Here is a 23,303-nt window from a genome sequence, read left to right as displayed (position 1 = left end):
TTTAGTGTTGTCCTCAACACAAATAGTACTCTCCTTTTGGCCAAAAGTTTACTTCCATCTGGAAGGTTCATCCACCTCTTTACCCATTTAGTCAACTCTACTTGTCCTTCAAGGTTCTAGTCAAATATATCCATTATAAAGCTACCCCTGACTCATCCAGGAGTAATTAGAAATAATAATAATTGCTCTCAGCCTTTAGATGTGAATGTCTCTCTGTAGAAGCACATATTCCACTATTATGGAAATTTTCTGTGTGCCTGGCATCTCTGCTCATTTCTCCATATTATATCATTAAATTCTCATAACTACCATATAATGTTAAGTATTAGTATCCCCACTTTACAGATGAGTAAGCTGTGGGCAAGAACTTGTCACTCAACTCATACAAGCATTTATTAAGATCTAATATGACAATGAATATAATTAAGTTATGAAAAGTTAAGAGTTATAAACCTGGAAGGCACTATTATTTTTTATACTTTAGCCTTTGTGTAGTAATAAGTGCTTATATTTTCATTTGTAGAGGAAATTTATTATTCCCACAAAAATAAATCCTCTTAACATTAATTAAAATAAAACCCTCAGAATGCTGCTACACTCAAGTGCAATGCAAACTATGAGAATCGTCTACCCCAAACATTTCTGGGACTCAGGTCTTTGGAGATGAAAGCCTAGAGTATTTCCTGGTTATGCCATTTTCTCTACTTTCTCTCATGCTTTATTTTCCTCACTCTAATTATTCTTGATAAGGATTTTTAGTAGAGCTCAGCATCATCTTATCCCAGAAAGAAAAAAAAATTGTCAGTGATGAGTGGATGATGAGTATGCAAAAAATAAACATAGCAAATTTTAAAATTTGCTGTTGGAAGCATTGCCTGAAAATTTAACCTTTGGCAAGTCAAAAAAACATGAGTTTCTAGCAAAATAAATGAGACCAGTTTTCTTCCTCTGGGTCTTATGTCTGTTTTATTGTTAGAAAGTCTTTCAACTTAACGAGTCTCCACACCAAGCTCTTCCTTTTCCTTAATTAACATCGGAAGTGTTCATTACCTGTTTTATGAGTTATTTGTTGATGACCCTCATTAGCTTTGCCATGGCCTTAAATGTGTCCTTACATTTACTGTCTTACTATATAAGATTTTATGGTTAATTCTGAGTGTATATGAGCTAGATTTCCTGGGCATTATATTTACATTGTATACAGTCACATTTTACAGTAGCTCTTATATCATAACATTTTTGTTTATAATTTTATGTAAATTGCATCCAGTTTGTTAGCTTCCTCATATGTTCACACATATAAATGAGGAAAACTAAATAATTATAAATCATTCAGTTAATGGTAGGCCTTTAAGATACAGAAAAATATTATTTAAGATTTCCTACTTCTACAAAATAAAAGAATTTAATAAAATATTGTAATTTGGCTTTACCGCCAAACTCTGTTTTTCATTCTATACTTATTGAACATATATGCTTAAAGTATTGTCCAAGGAGGAGGGAATAAAGTAATGTTTCTGCCTCCAAACAGCTGGACAGTATATTGAAGAATTGTAACAACTCAAGGCATTTCACAGATTTAGGTATGTTTATTTGAAAATGTGTTTTCTTGCTTTGTTCCCTGCTCTAAGAAGCCAGAAAAAAACCATAATCCCTACAATAATATTTTTTAGATCTTGTTTTCAGCTATCTGTATACCTGTTTATTCATTCCATGGTTATAAAGACCTAAAATATGTCAGGTATTAGGGACACATGAGCAACGCTACAGAAAAGATTTATTATATTCAGATGTTAAAAATGTAAAAGGTATGTAAATTACTAATTTCAAGAAATGTTTAGTGCTATTCTTTCAACAGTTATTTTCTCAGTATCTACTCTATACTAAAATTCTGATCTATAAAGAAAATCATATAGGAGTATGGGAGACTGAAGGACCGGGGTGGGCGAGTTGTTCAGGGAAGGCCTCTCTTAGGAAATAACATTTGAACTGAGACCTCAATGACAAATAGAAGCAGGACCCTAACTTGGGTCCTGGGAATCTGGATCAAATGCAGGAGAACTTTAAACTTGGAGGGAAAAATTATTGCATCTCTTTTTTCTCTAAACTCATACTAAAATTTAACATTTTTGTCTGTTTGAATGCAGGCAACAAACTTCAGTAGCATCAGCAACACCGTTACTTTGTGTATTTTCATATCACATCATATTGTAAGATCTTTAAATATCATCATTGCTTTGAAAATATAGCATTTCTTAGATCTACCACTAGATCTGATTATACATTCCATTAGTAAAGAGTCACATGTATTAATGTGTCAGTTATGTGTTACTGTGTAGCAAATCACCCCAAATTTAAGGGCTTAAAATAATACCCCATGATTCTGTAGATCAGATATTCAAGCTATACTCAGCTGGGCAGTTCTTACCAACTAGCCTGGGGTCACTCATGTGGCAGCCATCATCTGGCAGCCATCTGAGCCGAAGAATTCAAGGTGTCTCATTCCCTTGCCTGGCAGCTGGTGCTGGCTGTTTGCTGGGCCACATGCTCCAGCGGGCTAGCCTGGGCTTCTTCACATGGTGGTGGAGTTCCAAGAGAAGAAGAACAATAGCTTCAAGGCCTCTTAAAGCTAAGGCTTCCACTGCATTCTGTTCAGGGTTGACTTGAAAGGAAACTCTACTGCGTGTGACCACAGGAATGTATGATTAATTGAGGACCACTACCATAAATAATCTGGGGCTTCCCTGGTGGCTCAGATGGTAAAGACTCTGACTGTAATGTAGGAGACCCATGTTCCATCCCCTGGGTCAGGAAGATCCCCTGGAGAAGGGAAGGGCTACCCACTCCATATTCTTGTCTGGAGAACTCCATGGACAGGGGAGCCTGGTGGGCTACAGTCCATAGGATTGCAAAGAGTCAGACATTACTGAGCAACTAACACTTTCTTTTTACCATAAATAATCTACCTGATTACTGTATCATAATTTTATAAAATATTATATATTAAGTTAATTTTAACATAATCAGTATCCTTTATAATCTTGTCTTTTATGCTGTAAGGGAAGAAAATTTCCTTCTACTCTCTTAGGTTCTATGACTAGGATGAAGAATTAAACTGACATAAAACCAATTAACAAGGAAAAAAGCATATAAATTTATTTGATTTTTTTTTACAAGTACATGGGAGTCTTCAAACGGAAAATGAAGACCAGAAATCATTAGGCCCAAAAACTGATATACCCTTTTTGCACAAAGAATGATAAATTATGGGCATATGAGAAGACAAAGGAGCTTGGACTGAGTGTAGTATATCATGGGACAGTGACTAGGAACTAAATAGAGGGAACTAATGGAAGATCATTTTAGTAGGTCTGTTTGCACAGGTCCATTTTGGCACTGACTCCCAGTCTCTGGTGATAAGAATGTTCTCTTCCAGTACAAGGAGGGCACCTTTCCAAGGGAAATTTCATGTCCAGCTTTTATGTAGAAAGGGGGAGGGCAGAGAGCCCTTCCTGAATCTGCTGTCTGTCAAATGCCTTCAGCTCAAAATAATCAATATACCAAAGTGCCATATTTTGGCATTGGAGGATCTGAACTCTTTCAGTGCCCTTTAAAATATTCTGAGAAGTGGTCTATTAGCTTCACTACATTGTCAAGGAAGCTCATGGCACCAATAAGGCTAAGAACACTTGATCTGGAGGCAGGGAGTCTGGGAGGGGGAATGCAAAAGTCTGAAGGCAGGAATGAGCTGCACAGTTCAACATCTTGTGGAAGCAGAAAGAAGTTTCTGTGGCTGAAGCCAGGGTAGCTGGAGCAAGGTAGAATTAGGCCATGTGGTTTTAGTTGGAAGATTTTGAAACTTGTCGAAGGACTCCCCCATCAGAGTTTGGAAAATTGGTGCTTTATGCATGTGTGTGTGTGTGTGTGTTTTGTGTGTGTGCATACACACATGTGTGCATGCTCAGTTGTGTCTGACCCTTTGAAACCCAGTGGACTGTAGACTGCCAGGCTCCTTTCAAGAATACTGGAGTGGGTTGCCATTTCCCATTCCTGGGGATCTTCCCGACCCAAGGATCAAACCATATCCCTGAATTGACAGGTGGATTCTTTACCACTGTGCCACTTGGTGATTTAGTCACTAAGTTGTGTCCGACTCTTGCAATCCCTGTCAGGCTCCTCTGTCCATGGGATTCTCCAGGCAAGAATACTGGAGTAGGTTGCCATTTCCTTCTCCAGGAGATCTCCCTAACCCAGGAATCGAAGCCAGGTCAACTGCATTGCAGGCAGATAATTTACCAACTGAGCTATGAGGGAAGCCCCTTGGGAAGCATAATAATCTATAATTTTCTAAATATATTGTGGCTATATTTCCATTTTACTGCATAAAACTACTACTCACTCCTTTTTTCTCATCATTTTAAATAATTTTATATTGTTCCACTAAAGGATGCATGATAATTTCATTGTTTCCTATTATTAGCAAACATTTAGACTTTTCCTATTCTTTGTGTATATATGCAGGACTGTATTTTTCTTTTTGTTTACTTCTAAGAAAGTATGCTTAAGAATGATTTTAGAATTGCTGGGTTATGTGTATGTGCTTGTAAAGTTTGACAGATTTTAAATTGTTACTCCAAAAAAGATGGTACCGGTACCAATTTACACTCCATGAGATATTTTTATTGTTATTAACTACCAAGACTTTGCACTCCAGTATTCTTGCCTGGAGAATCCCATGGACAGAGGAGCCTCACAGGCTGCAGTCCATGGGGTCACAAGAGTCGGACACAACTTGGTGACTGAACCAAACCACCAAGACTTTATCTATACTTATTAAAATCTATAATTAGAAACTTTTGTATTTACTGTTTATTCTCTTGTTTCAGAATAATGAGATGGGGGAGCTACAAAGAATACGGATGAAGGATGAAATCCGAGAATATAAATTCCGAGAGGCCCGTCTCCTTCAGGACTACACTGAACTAGAGGAGGAAAACATCACGCTGCAGAAACTGGTGTCCACATTAAAACAGAACCAGGTGAGGTTTAAGATTTTTGGTTGCACTCCAGATGGATTGACACCTTCTGAAATCTTAAATATTCTTCCTTCTTAATCTTAAATCTTAAACCTTCTTAAATCGCTATACTAAAATTCTGATCTATAAAGGAAATCATATAGGAATATAGAAGACTTTATCAGAAAATTAACTGTTGAAATTTGCCTCAATCTCCCAACATTAATTATGTGCTGAAATTTCCCAACCATCCTATTTCAGCTAAAATTTAAAAGGCAAACCTAGAAGTACTATAATTACCAAAAAAACTTTATTGGATGGGAGAAACTTACTTTATTCTTTAGTTATATGTTAATTTATTTCTGGAGTAAGCTATATGTGTTGTAATTAATCCAACCTGATGACTTATTAAAAGCTTGGGTTTATAATCTTGTAATACAAGCTTTAAGTTTCCCTGCAATCTCTCTGTCCATCCCTTTCACTCTCTTTCTTGTAAATTGTTGTCAAATTATGCAAGGAAGGGTATTATGAAATGTAAATCAGTAAGAACAACATTATAAGAAAAAGAAGATGCCTAATTTCTTTGTTCTGCTGTAACCTAACAAAAAAGATTGCATGTGTACATTTGAATAATTTTGTGAGTAATGAGGCTTAGAAAACTTAATCGTTTAATTTTCCTGATCAGTTTGCTTTGTGGTTTGTTATAGCTATTAGTAATAGCATTCTTGAATCTGTACTTTTAGTAGAATTTATTTATGGTAAAATTTATAGGTAGTTAAGCAAAGGTAAGCTGGATTTCAAGGCGTTTTCAAAGGTGGTTTTTCCAGCACAACCCTATTCTGGTCTAAGTGTTGTCATAAGCTCTCAGATCAGGTCAACAAACTGCACCAGGCACTGTGCTAGGTTGAATTCAGAATCCAAAAGGTAGGATTCTCGTCCTCTGTCAATTTGGGGGTCAGTCTAGATGTGTGCTTCCACTTCTGTCCCTTCCCAAGTTAGTATTTCCTTCTAGAACTAATCCATGGGTTCTATGTTTGCAGTTTCAACCAACCACAGATTGAAAATTTTCTTTAAAAAAAAAAAAAAGAAAATTCCAAAAAACAAAACGTGAATTTGCCTCACACTGGCAGGTACATAGCATTTATATTGTATTAGGTATTTTTAAATAATCTAGAATTGATTTAAAGATGTGCCAATGTGCATAGGTCATATGCAAATTCTATGACTGCTTTATCTAAGGGATTTGAGCATCCACAGAGTTTGGTATCTGTGGGGCTCCTGGAACCAATACCCCATGGATACTGAAGCACAGTGGTGTGGTTTTGATAGATATAAAGATGAAAAGGGGAATGGTAAAATCCAAAAGGAAAAAAAATTCCGTGTATTGACACAATTGAAATCTGATTTCTGATCATTGCCACTTCCCCCCAGTGTTGGGGAGCAAGATATCTACTAAGGGGTGCAGGGGGTGGTTCTAGACCATTAAAAAAAAAGAGTTACCTATATATACATGTGTTTTTACCTCATTCCTTTCCCTTTAAGCCATGAATCATTGTGTGTGCTGAGGCTGGCAGTATGTGAGATCCCAGGTCTTGATTTGGCTGAGGTCAGTGAGCTCACAGTGGAGAAAATTAGAAAATTTTTTTAAAAAATGTGTTTCTCAGAAATGTCTTAAAATAAGAAGGGTATTTTTTGTTGTTTTGTTTTTTTGTTATTGATGAAGAATGTAGAGGACTTGAAGTGCAAATAAAGTGGTCATTTCTCCTGATCCCTAAAGCCTTCACAGCTCTCTGCACGGGCGGGAATATGATAACACCCATCGGCACTGTAGGTTACCCCATCACTGCACGTGGTAGACTGATGTCCTCAGGAGGTTAATTTAGGCCAGTATTAGGTATTCTTGAAAGACTGCCAAGGTATCCTGTGAGAATTCATTAGCCCAGATGCCATTTCTATGGGAATTTGTACTACGAGTCTGGCTGATTACTGTTTACTGTTTACTCATGCCCTCCCATGAGTAATTGAAACATGGAAATCAAATGCTTAACTCAGAAGTTGGGGGAAAAAACAGGAAAATACATACATCTTTTAAATTTTATTTTCTAGATGGAATATTGTAATTTTCCCAATTAAGTGTCTAATTAATTAATTTAAAATCACTTTCCATACAAAGGGTCATTCTGGCTTATTTAACAAGTGGGTGCACTGGAGTGCCACATGTTTCTCCTAATTAACGAAACGCTGATTTTGGTTTTTTCTTCCTATTGGCCTTTATTTACAGAATTTAGCATTCAAATACATAACAATGGTTGGCTTTCACTTTCAGAATTGGTCTGAATGTTGCTTTGTACTGAAACTCCCTATACAAAATATACTCCTCCACCCTGGTTTAAGGTTTCCCTAAACAGCAAAGCTACTAGGATTGTAAAGTGTTTAGTTCTAAAAACTAAACAATCAATAGATTATTTTCTAAATGTTTAAATAGCACTTCTTACTCCCTATGTAACTTCTATATTTTATAATCTGTTTCTATCTCTCTTCATTACAACATAACACCTAAAACAGGGCCTGGTCCATAATAGGCATTAAATAATTGTTGAAAGAATAAGTAAACTTTTTTTCTTTATCTTACATCCACAAGTCAGCTTAGAGAGGAAATTAAAATTTAAGATTGTTAGTATTAACCATGTCAGTTTTTATTTGTGATCCTAATTATGAGGTATAAGAACACCAAAGAGTTGACTCTGAAAACTTTAGCCACATTCCTCACATTTGGGTCTACGTCCCAAGTAGCTCAGTTGGTAAAGAATCCACCTGCAATGCAGGAGACCCTGGTTCGATTCCTGGATCTGAAAGATCTGCTGGAAAAGGGATAGGTTACCCACTCCAGTATTCTTGGGATTCCCTTGTGGCTCAGCTGGTAAAGAGTCCACCTGCAATGCAGGATACCTAGGTTCAATCCCTAGGTTGGGAAGATCCCCTGGAGAAGAGAAAGGCTACCCAGTCCAGTATTGCCTGGAGAATTCCTTGGACAGTCCATGGGGTCTCAAAGAGTTGGACACAGCTGAGCAACTTATACTTCACTTTGTCTAAAATAAAACCAGACCTTGCCTTATATTAAATATGCTTTATACTTCTCAAACTGAAATATCTGAAAGTGCAATAAGCAGAAATCATATGAAGGTATCAATTGTCATTTCCCCAACAAACCATCAGAAAAATTCATTGATTAAAAAAAGCTGATAATTAGACCTCTTGCAATAAGATATCACCTCAATAGAGATTTAGCAGAATCTCAAAATGGGGTGTCCAGGGGAAGGATGTTCATGTGATTTGAGGATCTGAACTGGTGGCTCTTGCATGGTGGGAAAGTTGTTGGGATAGACAGAGTTTATGACATAACAGCTTTGAGTAGGGAGGTACAACAAAGTGAGGGTCTTGATTCGAGTCTTGAGGAAGCTGTTTTAGTTGAGTGTTATCTTCCAGGAGCTTGTTTTTCACTCAAGTAGCTAGTTTTTTATGCCTAGTTCCAGTATTGGTTAACACAGAGGAAGGACTAACATAGGACAGGAAATCATATTCCTGATGGTAGGAGAGAGAAATAATAAATTCCATGTCCCTCATGTCTCACATAGTGAACTAAGGCATTCAATATTTATTGTCTGAGCACTGAAAACTATAGTTTTCAATTAACAATTCAATCATATTTTCATTATGACGAATATTTCCTCTAGGGATATATTTCTATATCAAGTAATTATGTCATAAGAGACCCTGGAATCAATTCAGTTTGATTTCATTTAACCAATATTTCAGATGTAGCTTTCTATGAAGCCATATTTTTTAATTTATTTTAATTTATCTTTAGAGGATAATTGCTTTACAATGTTGTGTTGGATCCAGCCATACAACAATGTGAGTCAGCCACAAGTATACACACATCCCCTCCATCCTGAGCCTCCCTCTTGCTCTACCCCCATCCCACTCCCTTAGGTCATCACAGAGCAAGGCTGAGCCCCCTGTGTTATATGGCAACTTCCCACTAGCTATCTCTTTTACACATGGCAATATATATAGTTCAGTGTTATGCTCTCAATTCCTCCCACCCTCTTCTTCCCCCACTGTGTCCACAAGTCCATTTTCTACATCTGTGTCTCTATTCCTTTCCTGCAAATAGTTTCATCAGTACCATTTTTCTAGATTCCATATTGTTGTTGTTGTTCATTCACTAAGTTGTGTCCGACTCTTTGCAACCCTATGGACTGCAGCATTAGAGGCTTCCTGTTCTTCACCATCTCCCAGAGTTTGCTCTAATTCATGTCCGTAGAGTCAGTGATACTATTTAACCATCTCATCCTCTGTCACCCTCTTCTCCTTTTGCCTTCAATCTCTCCCACCATCAGGGTCTTTTCAAATGAGTCTCCTCTTCCCATCAGGTGGCTAGAGTATTGGAACTTCAGCTTTAGCATCAGTCCTTTCTATGAATAGTTAAGGTTGATTTCCTTTACTGGTTTGAGCTCCTTGCAGTGCAACAGACTATCAAGAGTCTTCTTCAGTAGCACAATTCAAAATCATCAATACTTCAGCCCTCTCTTTATGGTCCAACTCTCACATCCATACATGACTACTAGGAACACCATAGCTTTGACTATACATGGATCTGTGTCAGCAAAGTGATGTCTTCGTTTTTTAACATGCTGTCTGGGTTTGTCATAAGTTTTATTCCGAAGAACAAACGTCTTTAAATTTCTTGGCTACAGTCACCATCCTCAGTGATTTTGGAGTCTAAGAAAATAAAATCTGCCACTGCTTCCACTTTTTCCGCTTCTATTTGCCATGAAGTGATGGGACCAGATGCCATGATTTTCGTTTTTTGAATATTGAGATTAAGCCAGCTTTTTCACTCTCCCTTTTACCCTCATCAAGAGGCTCTGTAATTCCTCTTAACTTTCTGCAATTGAAGTAGTATCATCTGCATATCTGAGGTTCTTAGTGCTTCTGGCAATCTTGTATCCAGCTTGTGATTCATCCAGCTGGCATTTCGCATGATGTAATCTGCATAGATGTTAAATAAGCAGGGTGACAATATACAGCCTTGTCATACTCCTTTCCCAATTTGGAACCAGTACACTGTTCCCTGTCGAGCTCTAGCTGTTGCCTCTTGACCTGCATACGGGTTTCTCATGAGACAGGTAAGGTGGTCTGGTATTCCTGTCCCTTTAAGAATTTTCCACAGTTTGCTGTGATCCACACAGTCAAAGGCTTTAGCATAGTCAATGAAGCAGAATTAGTGTGTTTTTTTTTAATTCTCTTGCTTTTTATATCATCCAATGGATGTTGGCAATTTGATCTCCGGTTCTGCTACCTTTTCTAAATCCAACTTGTACATCTGGAAGTTCTTGGTTCACATACTTTTGAAGCCTTGCTAGAGGAATATTGAGCATTTCCTTGCTAGCATGTGAAATAAGCACAATTGTATCTAGTTTGAACATTGTTTGGCATTGCCTTTCTTTGGATTGGAATGAAAACTGACCTTTTCCAATACTGTGGCCATTGCTGAGTTATCCAAATGTGCTGGCATATTGAGTGCAGCCCTTTAACAGCATTATCCTTTAGGATTTGAAATAGCTCAGCTGGAATTCCATCACCTCCACTAGCTTTATTTGTAGTAATGCTTCCTAATGCCCACTTGACTTCACACTCCAGGACGTCTCCTAGGTGAGTGACCACACCATCGTGGTTATCCAGTTCATTAAGACCATTTTTGTACAATTCTTCTGTGTATTCTTGCCACCTCTTCTTAATCTTGTCTGCTTTCTGTTAGATCCTTACTGTTTCTGTCCTTTATTATGCCTATCTTTGAATGAAATATTCCCTTGAATCTATAATTTTCTTTAAGTTTCTTTCTTTTCTTTTCTTTAAGCTAGTCTTTCCCATTCTACTGTTTTCCTCTAGTTCTTTGCATTGTTCATTTAAGGAGACTTTCTTATCTCTCCCTGCTATTCTCTGGAACTCTGCCTTTAGTTGGGTATATCTTTTCCTTTCTCCCTTACCTTTTATTTCTCTTCTTTTCTCAGCTATTTGTAAGGCCTCCTCAGACAACCATCTTGCCTTGTTGCACTTCTTTTTCTTGGGGATGGTTTTGATCACTGCCTCCTGTACAATGTTACTAACCTCAGTTCATAGTTCTTCAGGCACTCTCTCTATCAGATCTAATTCCTTGAGTCTATTTCTCACTTCCACTGTATAATCATACGGGATTTGATTTAGGTCATGCTTGAATGGCCTAGTGGGTTTCCCTACTTTCTTCAATTTGAGTCTGTATTTTGCAATGAGGAGCTCAAATGATCTGAGCCATAGTCAGCTCCAGGTCTTGTTTTTGCTAGCTGTATAGAGCTTTTCCATCTTCAGTTACAAAGTATATAATCCATCTGATTTCAATATTGACCATCTGGTGATGTCCATGTGTAGAGTTGTCTCTTGTGTTGCTGGAAGAGGGTGTTTGCTGTGACCAGTGTATTCTCCTGGCAAAGATCTGTTAGCCTTTGCCCTGCTACATTTTTTACTCCAAGGCCAAAGTTGCCTGTTAGTCCAGGTATCTCTTGGCTTCCTACTTTTGCATTCCAATTCCCTGATGAAAAGGACGTTTTTGTTTTTGTTTGTGTGTGTGTTAGTTCTAGGTCTTGTAGGTCTTTGTAGACTTTTTTAACTTCAGCTTCTTTGGCATTAGTGGTGGGGGCATAGGCTTGGATTACTATGATGTTGAATGGTTTGCCTTGGAAGCAAGTCGAGATCATTCTGTCATTGTTGAGACTACACCCAGTTACTGCATTTCAGACTCTTGTTGACTGTGAGGGCTACTCCATTTCTTCTAAGAGATTCTTGCCCACAGTAGTAGATATAATGGTTATATGAATTAAATTCATCCATTCCATTCCGTTTTAGTTCACTGATTCACTCGTATAATGTTGATGTTCACTCTTGCCCTCTCCTGTTTGACCACATCCAGTTTACCTTGATTCGTGGACCTAACATTCCAGGCTCCGGTGCAGTTATGTTCTTACAGCGCTGGCTTTACTTTCACCACCAGACACATCCACAACTCAGTGTTGTTTCCACTTTGGCTCAGCCTCTTCATTCTTTCTGGAGTTATTTCTCTGCTCTTCCCTAGTAGCATATTGGACACCTACCGACTTGTGGAGGTTCATCTTTCAGTGTCATATCTTTTTGCCTTTTCATACTGTTCATGGGGTTCTTAAGACAAGAATACTGAAGTGGTTTGCCATTCCCTTCTTCAGTGGACCACATTTTATCAGACCATGACCCATCTCAGACTCGCCGCCAGACCTGTCCCTCTTGGGCTGCTCTATACTACATGGCTCATAGCTTCACTGAGTTACACAAGGCTGTGATCCATGTGATCATTTTGGTTAGTTTTCTGTGATGGTGGTTTTCATTCTGTAGGCCATGAGACTGTAGTTCTTGCTTCTTCTGTCTGCCCTCTGATGGATGAGGATAAGAGGCTCGTGCAAGCTTCCTGATGGGAGAGACTGGCTGTGTTCCATAGGGAAAACTGGGGTCTTGCTCTGGTGGGCCGGGCCATGCTCAGTAAATCTTTAATCCAATTTTCTGTTGATGAGTGGGACTGTGCTCCCTCCTTGTTAGTTGTTTATCCTGAGGCAGCCCAGTCCTGGAGTCTGCAGACTCTATGGTAGGGCTAATGATGACCTCCTCCAAGAGATGCCAAGATGTGCCTCCCTGGACTGCTGCTGCCACTGCCCCTGACCCCACGGCAGGCCACTATTGACCTATACCTCCACAGAAGACCCCCAAACACTCACAGGCAGGTCAGACTCAGTCTCTTGTGGGATCACTGCTCCTTTCCCTTGGGTCCTGGTGCATACAAGGTTTTGTTTGTGCCCTCCAAGAATCTCCATTTCCATAGTCCTGTGGAAATTCTGTAATCAAATCCCTCTGACCTTCAAAGTCAGATTCCCTGGGATTACCAGTCCTTTTGCCAGATCCCCAGGTTGGGAAGTCTGATATGGGGGCTAGAACCTTTGCAACAGTGCAACAAACTTCTTTGATATAATTGTTCTCCAGTTTGTGGGTTGCCCAGCCAGCAGCTCTATGTTAGGGCTGCAAGCTCTATGGTAGGGCTAATGGCAACCTCCTCCAAGAAGACTTAGGCCACATGCCATGCCTACTACGACAGCTGCTACCAGTGCCTCTGTTCCTGCAGCAGGCCGCTGCTGACCCACGCCTCCACAGGAGACCCTCGGACATTCACAAACAGGTCTGACTTAGTCTCTTGTGGGGATCACTGTTCCTTTTCCTTGGATCCTGGTGTGCACAAGGTTTTGTTTGTACCCTATAAGAGTCTCTGGAAGATATGGGTTTTGATTTTAACATGATTGCACCCCTTCTACTGTCTCATTGCAGCTTTTCCTTTGTCCTTGGATGTAGGGTATCTTCTTGGTGGGTGTCAACATCCTCCTGTCGATGGTTGTTCAGCACCTAGTTGCAATTTTGGTGTTCTCACAGGAGAAGATGAACGCACGTCCCTCTGCTCCACCATCTGAACTGAAAAGCACAAACTTCTCCCCCAGGGCATCCGAGTTCAGAAGAGAGGTTTACAGGGAGAATATCCTCCTCACCATGAATCTTGGAGGGTACCCAGCAAGTGCAGGGTCCTGGCACTGACTGCTCCCACCCTTGCTTTTGTACTTTGGCCCCTTTTTGTTTGTTTGTTTGGGTTGTTTGTTTTTCTGATGTTGAACTTCGTGAGTTGCTTATATATTTTGGAGATTAATCCTTTGTCAGTTGCTTCCTTTGCAATTATATTCTCCCATTCTGAAAGTTGTCTTTTCATCTTATTTATAGTTTCCTTTGCTATGCAAAAGATTTTACATTTAATTAGGCCCCATTTGCTTATTTTTGTTTTTATTTTCATTAATCTAGGAGATGAGTCAAAGAGGATCTTGCTGTGATTTATGTCAAAGAGTGTTTTGACTTTTTTCTCTAAGAGGTTTTAGTTTCTGGCCTTACATTTAGGTCTTTAATCCATTTTGAGTTTATTTTTGTGCACAGCATTAGAAAGTGTTCTAATTTCATTCTTTTACACTTTGCTGTCCAGTTTTTCCAGCACCACTTATTAAAGAGGGGCTGTCTTTTCTCCACTGTATATTCTTGCCTCTGTTGTCAATGATAAGCTGCCCATAAGTGCTTCAGCTTATCTATGGGCTCTCGATCTTGTTCCATTGATCTATATTTTGTTTTTGTGCTAGTACCATACTGTCTTGATGATGGTAGCTTTATAGTATAGTCTGAAGTCAGGAAGGTAGATTCCTCCAGCTGCATTTTTCTTTCTCAAGATTGCTTTGGCTATTCAGGGTCTTTTGTGTTTCCAAACAAACTGTAAATTTTTTTATTCTAGTTCTGTGAAAAATGCTATTAGTAATTTGATAGGGATTGCACTGAATCTGTAGAAGGCTTTGGGTAGTATAGTTATTTTCACAATATTGATTCTTCCAATCCGAGAGCATGATATATCTCTCTATCTGTGCCATCTTTACTTCTTTCATCATTATCTTATAGTTTTTTGCATGTAGGTCTTTTTGCTCCTTAGGTAGATTTATTCCTAGGTATTTTATTTTCTTCTTTTGTTGAAATGGTGAATGGTGTTGTTTCTTTAATTTCTCTTTCTGATTTTTCATTGTTAGTGCATAGTAATTCAAAGAATTTCTGTATTAATTTTGTATCCTAAATTTGTATCAATCCTAATTTGTATCCTAAATTTGTATCAATCCTAATTTGTATCCTAAATTTGTATCAATGAATCTAAATTCATTGATTAGCTCTAAGATCATGGCATCTGATCACATCAATTCATGGCAAACAGATGGGGAAACAATGGAAACAGTGACAGACTTTATTTTGGGGGGCTCCAAAATCACTACAAATGGTGATGTATGGCTTCATACTGCAGCCATGAAATTAAAAGATGCTTGCTCCTTGGAAGAAAAGTTATGACCAACTTAGACAGAATGTTAAAAAACAGAGACTTTACTCTGCCAGCAAAGGTCCATCTAGTCAAAGCTATGGTTTTTCTAGTAGTCATGTATGGATATGAGAGTTGGATTATAAAGAAAGCTGAGCCCTGAAGAACTGATGCTTTTGAACTGTAGTGCTGGAGAGGACTCTTGAGAGTCCCTTGGACAACTAGGAGATCCAACCAGTCCATCCTAAAGAAAATCAGTCCTGAATATGCATTGAAAGGACTGATGCTAAAGCTAACACTCCAATACTTTGGCCACCTCATGCAAAGAACTGACTCATTGGAAAAGTCCCTGATACTGGGAAAGATTGAAGGCAGGAGGAGAAGGGGACGACAGAGGATGAGATGTTTGAATGGCATCGCCAACTCAATGGACATGAATTTGAGTAAATTCCAGGAGTTGGTGATGGATAGGGAGGCCTGGCGTGCTGCAGTCCATGGGGTCACAAAGAGTCAGACACGACTGAGCAACTAAACTGAACTGAACTGAATGATTTTCTAGTGATATCTTTAAGGTTTTCTTATATATGGTATCATGTCATCTACAAACAGAGTTTTACGTCTTCTTTTCCAATCTGAATTCTTTTAATTTCTTTTTCTTCTCTGATTGCCATGGCTAGGACTTCCAAAACTATGTTGTATAATAGTTGCACAAATGTCTTATTCCTTGTCTTATTCCTGATCTTAGAGGAAATGCTTTCAGTTTTTCACCACTGAGAATGTTTGCTGTGGGTTTGTCGAACAGAGGCCATGTACTTTTTTGAGAACAAAAAACATTGTTCAGTTCAGTTCAGTTCAGTCGCTCAGTCATGTCCGACTCTTTGCGACCCCATGAATCACAGCATGCCAGGCCTCCCTGTCCATCACCAACTCCCGGAGTTTACTCAGACTCATGTCCATCGAGTCAGTGATGCCATCCAGCCATCTCATCCCTTGTCATCCCCTTCTCCTCCTGCCCGCAGTCCCTCCCAGCATCAGGGTCTTTTCCAATGAGTCAACTCTTCACATGAGGTGGCCAAAGTATTGGAGTTTCAGCTTCAACATCAGTCCTTCCAAAGAATACCCAGGACTGATCTCCTTAGGGTCCCATGTAATTGAAGAGTAAAGCTATCTGTTAGGTTTAGCAATACAGGTTGAAATTAAGATCTTCACAGTTCCCAAATAAAACAAACAAACAAACAAAAGATCTTTAGAGTTCTGAAACTCTGAAAAGATTGCAGTGTTAAATGCTGTCTCCAACCCTCAAGTAGTTAAAAATAGAATTACTAAACTATGAAGTTGTTGTAAGGAAATGCAACAAAGTATTGATTTTTATAATGGTGACTACTTTGATGCTGTCCTCAAAATGTCAATTACCAATTTTTAAGTGCCTTCCCATTCTATTTCTGGTGCTTCCACTTTGCTGTGATTCTAATCCTATGATGCTGCCTTGCTATAATGGTACAGGCATAGAGTGATTTGTTTGCCTGAGTGGGTCAACAAAGACTTCAGTTAGTATCAGAGTCTTGATTTGGGTCTTGAAGAATGAATAAGAGTTTTCCAAAAGACTCTCTTTGCCTGGCAGAGAAACATGAAATAGCTGGATAAATAGAAGCACAAACCACATTTGAGTGAGTATGAGTGAAGCTGACCAGATAGAAAGAGATCAAGTCGTAAGGAAATTCTGCTATCAATTACGCAAAAATTACAGAATAAAAAAATCTACAGTACAAACTAAATTAATGTCTTACTTCATTAATTAATGTCTTTCTTCCTTCCTCCTGTAGACCAGGAGTCAGTAAATTTTTCTAAAAACGGTTAGGTAGCAAACATGTTAGTTTTTGCAAGCCATATAGTCTTTCTTGCAACTACCCTACTCTGCTGTTCTGGTGTGAAAAGCAGCCATAGACAATATAAAAACAAAACAGTGTGACTATATTCCAATAAAACTTTGCTTACAAAAATAGGCTGTGAGCTAGATTTAGTCCAGAGGACACAGTAATATTTGAAAATGCCTGGTCTAAGACATCAGTCTGTCAAGGATTACAGGATAAAATTTCTGCATTGCCAACTAAATTAATATCTGCAAATGTAAGCTATCACATAATCTGAGGCCAGTCAGAAGATTGCTGGAAATACTGGGATAGTCTGGCAAGCCAGTGTCCTAATTTGTCCAGGGATAGAAAAGGTAAAAATCAGGAGGAAGATGACTTTACAGTACATAAGGCCTGGAAGAAACCATGATACAAGGAAACAGACTCTGTTATACTAAGAAAATTTTATGATTTGACTCTTTTAAATGATTCTATCATGGACCTGTGAATTTCCACAGGACACCACTGTCTAAGTGAGTGGTGGTGAGTGCTGACTATCCGTCAATATCCATTGTTTCCTTCTTCCAATATATTACCCAATTTTTAACTGGGCACAAGCCTGCTGAGAGTGAAGACTGCATTCTTCACCTTCTTTGCAACTGGTACTAGCCAATGGGATATGAAGAGAAATGATATGGCCAACTCTAAGACAGGTCTTTAAAGAGACAGGAGGGTGTACCCTTATTTTGTCCCACTGCTTGGAACATGATCAAGAAGTCAAGCAACCTTAGATCTTGTAGACTAGTGTAGGAGGCAGTGCAATAAGATGGGAGGAATCTGATTCTTGGATGACCTCATTAAACAGAGATTTTATACTGACCCTTGACTGTTCAATGCTGTTCACTCACTAAGTCGTGTCTGACTCTTTGCACCTCTATGGACTGTAGTGCACCAGGCTTCCCTGTCCATCACTATCTCCCAGAGTTTCCTCAAACTCATATTCATTGAGTTGGTGGTGCCATCTAACCATCTCATCCTCTGTTGCGCCGTTCTCCTCTTGGCCTCAATGTTTCCCAGCATCAGAGTCTTTTCCAGTGAGTTGGCTCTTCGCATCAGGTGGCCAAAGTATTGGAGCTTCAGCATCAGTCCTTCCAAAGAATATTCAAGGTTGATTTCTTTAAGATTGACTGGTTTGATCTCTTTGCAGTCGAAGGGACTCTCAGGAGTCTTCTCTAGCACCACAGTTCAAAAACATCAGTTCTTCTGTGTTCAGCCTTCTTTATAATCCAGCTCTCACATCCGTACATGACTACTGGAGAAACCATAGCTTTGACTCTACCTTTGTTGGACCTTTGTCAGCAATATAATGTCTCTGTTTTTAATACACTGTCCAGGTTTTTCATAGTTTTTCTTCAGAGGAGTAGCGTCTTTTTAATTTCACTTCAGTCACTGTCCTCAGTGATTTTGGAGCCCAAGAAAATAAAATCTGTCACTGTTTCCATTTTTTCCCCTTTTATTTGCCATGAAGTAATAGAACCAGATGCCATGATCTTAGTTTTTTTTTGAATGTTGAATCTTGACTGTTTACCTCCGTACTATTACACGTGAGAGAAACAAATTTCTATCTCAAATAAGTCACTGCTATTTAGTTATCTCTTACATCAGCCAAACACACACCCTAATTAGATCTGTATCAAGACTCTTATCCTAAAGTTTGCAAGACAAGCCACTGAATTGAGATTATGTGAAGAAGGGGTAGGGGCGTGGGAAGGAATACAAATATATGAAAATGGTCATTATCTATGATCTCTATCCTTTAGTGGTTTTTTGTTTGTTTGTTTTAAGATTTATTTATGTATTTTGTTTGTGCTGGGTCATCGTTGCTGTGCGCAGGGTTTCTCTGGTTCTAACGAAGAGGTACTACTCTTTGTTGCAGTTCCCAGGCTTCTCATTGCCGTGGTTTCTCTTGTTGCGGAGCACTGGCTCTAGGCATGCGGCTTGAGTGATGGCAGCGCATGGTCTCAGTAGTTGTGACACATGAGCTTAGATGCTCTGGGACCTGCAGGAATCTTCACAGACCAGGGATCAAACCTGTGACCCCTGCATTGGCAAGCAGATTCTCAACCACTAGACCACCAGGGAAGCCTTGTCCTTTAGTTTTTAAAATCCTTTACAAAACAAAAGTTTAAAGTAATATAAATATTAAAATATATTTAAAGGTAAACACAGTTCTTATTACTATCTAAAATCATAACTGACATTGTCATATTTTTTTCTATTTTATTTTTTCATTCACAATAGTTTATTCAGCAAATATTTATCAAGAGCAGAATTTTATTGAGATGCAAGAAGGGATATTAAAGTACTCTGAGGGAGACCTAGGTGCATAAAAAATATTTCCTCTTAGTAGTTGTGGAGATAAAAACACTTATTAAAAGATGGCCTTGTGGCAAGAGCCATGGAAAAGGCCCCAAAGAAGGCAGTTATGTTCAGAATGGGATATCTCTTTCATTTGTGAACCTTCACAACCAAGGAGGTGTTTGAACAGGCTCTTATTTGGTTGTAATTCTAAAGAATATTATATTGATAGCAATATGTATGTATTTTTTTTCCTTAAAAATCACCTTTATTCCCACCATTAAAGATCAACTGTTAACATTTTCTTAAATTTCCATTTGATCTCATATATTGCATGGTTGTAATAATATATTATCCTTTTTCACTGAGTTTTATTTATTTTCTATATCAATACAGACTTTTTTTTGTAGGAAGTTCTACATCTAATATTTTTTTAAGCATTTCATGTTTTTTTTTTAATTTTTTATTTTTTATTTTTCAGTGGGTTTTGTCATACATTGATATGAATCAGCCATAGAGTTACACATATTCCCCATCCCGATCCCCCCTCCCACCTCCCTCTCCACCTGATTCCTCTGGGTCTTCCCAGCCCACCAGGCCCAAGCACTTGACTCATTAAGCATTTCATGTTTTTTTTAAATAAATTTATTCATTTTAATTGGAGGCTAATTACTTTACAATATTGTAGTGGTCTTGCCATACATTGCCATGAATCAGCCACGGGTGTAGATGTGTTTCCCATCCTGAACCTCCCTCCCCCAAACTTATTGTTGACATCATTTTTGATAACTAAGATTATATCTTGTTCTTAAGAAATTATTTAAGGAATTATGGCTATGCTTTTTTTTTAAAAGTCATCTTTTAGAGATAGATCCTTAAGTATGTGATATCTTGGAGTTAATAAATCCAACTAGGAGAGTGAATGAAAATGTAAATGAAAGAAATAGCCAGGAGTTGATGATTGTTGAAACTGAGTGGTGGGTTTCCTGGGAGTCACTGAACTGTTCTCACTACTTGAGTATTTTTACATTACCCACAATAAAAAGTTTTTTTTAAACAGTGTCATCGTGTGATTATAAAAGAGTGTGGTGGATTTAGATTGTTCTCAATTCTTTACTCTCTCCCACTGCCATAAGCTGGCAGTGCCTTAAAAGTAGCAGAGTAAATTCGTCGACTCCATTGACATTGGTATTCGTCAGCTCCATTGACATTGGAATATTAGCAGACATAATGGAGAACAGATTTCAGACATCCTACCTCTGTTTGACTAATCCCCTTATTTTCCTGTATCGCAATGAGAAAACCACGCCCCAGGAAGCGTGACCCTTCAAGTCTGGTCCTAAAACAAGACATGTACAGCAGACTTGAACACAATCTGAAGCCTGATGCCAAGTCTGTCCAGCTGGCATCCTGAAGCAGAGCTGCCAGCGCTGGTACACAATCACCTAGTTATGGGGGGACCTTTCTTGCAGCTTTGCTTGTGTGAGAGATCTTCTGCCAGTCTCCAGTTGGTTTTCTGTGAGAATTGTTCCACATGCAGATGTATTTTTGATGTGTTTTGGGGAGGAGGTGAGATCCATGTCCTCCTGCTCTACTATCTTGATCCACTTCCACTTTTGTTTTAGAGTAATTGGCACTGTTATTCCAGATTCTTTCCTTAAACATGTGAAGTACTTTTTGCTTTCTCATCTTACTCTCATACATATTTTATTGAGATTATATTCATACTGTGATCTTTTAACTTAGCCCTGAGTATAAAAATTTCCTTATTATTAATAATTTAAAACAAAGTAATAGTGATGATAAAAGTCTTTTCTTGGATTGTGAGTATTCTGATATACTACTACAAAACATGTTATGGATTTATTAGGCAAATAATGTCCCTTTTGATCATTGGAACCTATAAAAGAAATTCTAAGAGAGGTACCTTTTTCATTTCTGCTAGGAACTGAATTTATATATATGGGTATCTAAAGAAACCGTTCTGTGTTACCTTAAATGTGTATGTATCATGTGCTTTTTAGGTTTATTTTGTAGACTTTTAATTTTTTAAATGTTAGGTCCACTAGAGTGTTTAATGGCAGTTTTGTAAGACCCAAATTTTAGTTTTATGAATCTTCTTTATCCTATCTGATTCAGGTTGAATATGAAGGCTTAAAGCATGAGATTAAGCGATTTGAGGAGGAGACGGTGCTGCTGAACAGCCAACTGGAAGATGCTATCCGGTTGAAAGAGATCGCTGAGCACCAACTGGAAGAAGCCCTTGAGACCTTAAAAAATGAAAGGGAGCAAAAGAACAGCCTGCGGAAGGAGCTCTCCCAATATATCACCCTCAATGATAACCATATCAGCATCTCAGTGGATGGGCTCAAGTTTGCTGAGGATGGGAGTGAACCCAACAATGATGACAAAATGAATGGACATATCCACGGGCCCCTTGTGAAACTGAATGGAGACTATCGGACTCCCACTTTAAGGAAAGGAGAATCTCTCCACCCTGTTTCTGACTTGTTCAGTGAGCTGAACATTTCAGAAATACAGAAATTGAAGCAGCAACTTATGCAGGTAAGAACTTTGTTTAGGGCTTGTTTAGTGACTTTTCTGTAAGTTATGTGCAGCATGGTGTGGGATTTCTTGCTGTCATGTTTCACTTCCAGATTATTTTTTTAAATATTCTTTAATTACCCACTTAGAAAGTACAATATTTTAGAAAGATACAAAAGTGGTGTTAAGAGAATCTCTCATTTACATTGTTTTATGAAATTTATCTCTTAGATAAATTAGATGGCAATTGAGTGTGAAGGGAGAATGATGGCATCTTGATGCATTTCTCACACACAAAAATTCAAAAGCTTTATACAGGAGAAATGATAGGAAATGAAGTTTCCCATCACAAGCAGCTCTATGTATATATTTAAGATTAATGGTTATACTTCACAACAGTATTTTAAGCTCTAAAAGGCAAGAAGGATTTTCTATATACAAACCAGCTAGGATATTGTATGATTAAAAATATGGAAGAGGTATAAATCTGAAACCAAAGCATTCTTACTCCTATATGAGCTAAGCCTTAAAATTATAACATCTTCAAGTCAAACGACTTGGGGACAGTCCCAGTCTTTAAGCTTATGTCACTATGAAATGGCTTTCTGTTAATAGTGTAGAGTCTTGCCTCCCGACCATACCTTAATCCTGTGATAATGGAAATGCTGTCTGAGGAACAGCATCACCACAGCCACCATCACGTGGGGGCTTCTGAGGAGACAATTGTTGGGCTCTTCACAGGTCTGTTGAGCCAGAAATCTAGTTCAACAAGCTTGTCAGGTGATTCAGTTCAGTTCAGTTCAGTCGCTGAGTCATGTCTGACTCTGCGACCCCATGGACCGCAGCACGCCAGGTGTCCCTGTCCATCACCAACTCCCGGAGTTTACTCAAACTCATGTCCACTGAGTCGGTGATGCCATCCAACCATCTCATCCTCTGTCGTCCCCTTCTCCTCCCGCCTTCAATCTTTCCCAGCATCAGGGTCTTTTCAAATGAGTCAGCTCTTCACATCAAGTGGCCAAAGTATTGGAGTGTCAGCTTCAGCATCAGTCTTTCCAGTGGATATTCGGAATTGATTTCTTTTAGGATTGACTAGTTGGATCTACTTGCAGTCCAAGGGACTCTCAAGAGTCTTTTCCAACACCACAGCATCAATTCTTTGGCACTCAGCATTCTTTATAGTCCAACTCTCATGTCCATACATGACTACTGGAAAAACCATAGCCTTGACTAGATGGACCTTTGTTGGCAAAGTAACGTCTCTGCTTTTTAATATGCTGTCTAGGTTGGTCATAACTTTCCTTCCAAGGAGTAAGCGTCTTTTAATTTCATGGCTGTAGTCACCATCTGCAGTGATTTTGGAGCCCAAAAAAATAAAGTCTGCCACTGTTTCCCCATCTATATGCTATGAAGTGATGGGACCAGATGCCATGATCTTAGTTTTCTGAATGTTGAGCTTTAAGCCAACTTTTTCACTTTCCTCTTTTACTTTCATCAAGAGGCTCTTTAGTTTTTCTTCACTTTCTACCATAAGTG

General features: G+C 38.6%; 1 protein-coding gene across 9 annotated transcripts in view; it reads left to right on the top strand.

Moving 5' to 3' along the window:
• BICD1 (BICD cargo adaptor 1) overlaps positions 1 to 23,303 on the top strand; it is a 236,096-nt gene that overhangs the window by 162,524 nt on the left and 50,269 nt on the right. For all 9 annotated transcript variants that reach the window (XM_065939496.1, XM_065939486.1, XM_065939471.1 and 6 more), the window contains exons 3-4: positions 4,887 to 5,039; positions 21,363 to 21,788. In XM_065939496.1, the coding sequence (XP_065795568.1) occupies positions 4,887 to 5,039; positions 21,363 to 21,788 (579 nt within the window). The remainder of the gene's footprint in view (positions 1 to 4,886; positions 5,040 to 21,362; positions 21,789 to 23,303) is intronic.

The sequence above is a fragment of the Muntiacus reevesi genome, chromosome 1, assembly GCF_963930625.1.
Source record: "Muntiacus reevesi chromosome 1, mMunRee1.1, whole genome shotgun sequence".
NCBI classification, from domain to species: Eukaryota; Metazoa; Chordata; class Mammalia; order Artiodactyla; family Cervidae; genus Muntiacus; species Muntiacus reevesi.
The sequence above is the reverse complement of the archived record's forward strand: the minus strand, read 5'-3'. Positions and strand labels throughout refer to the sequence as shown.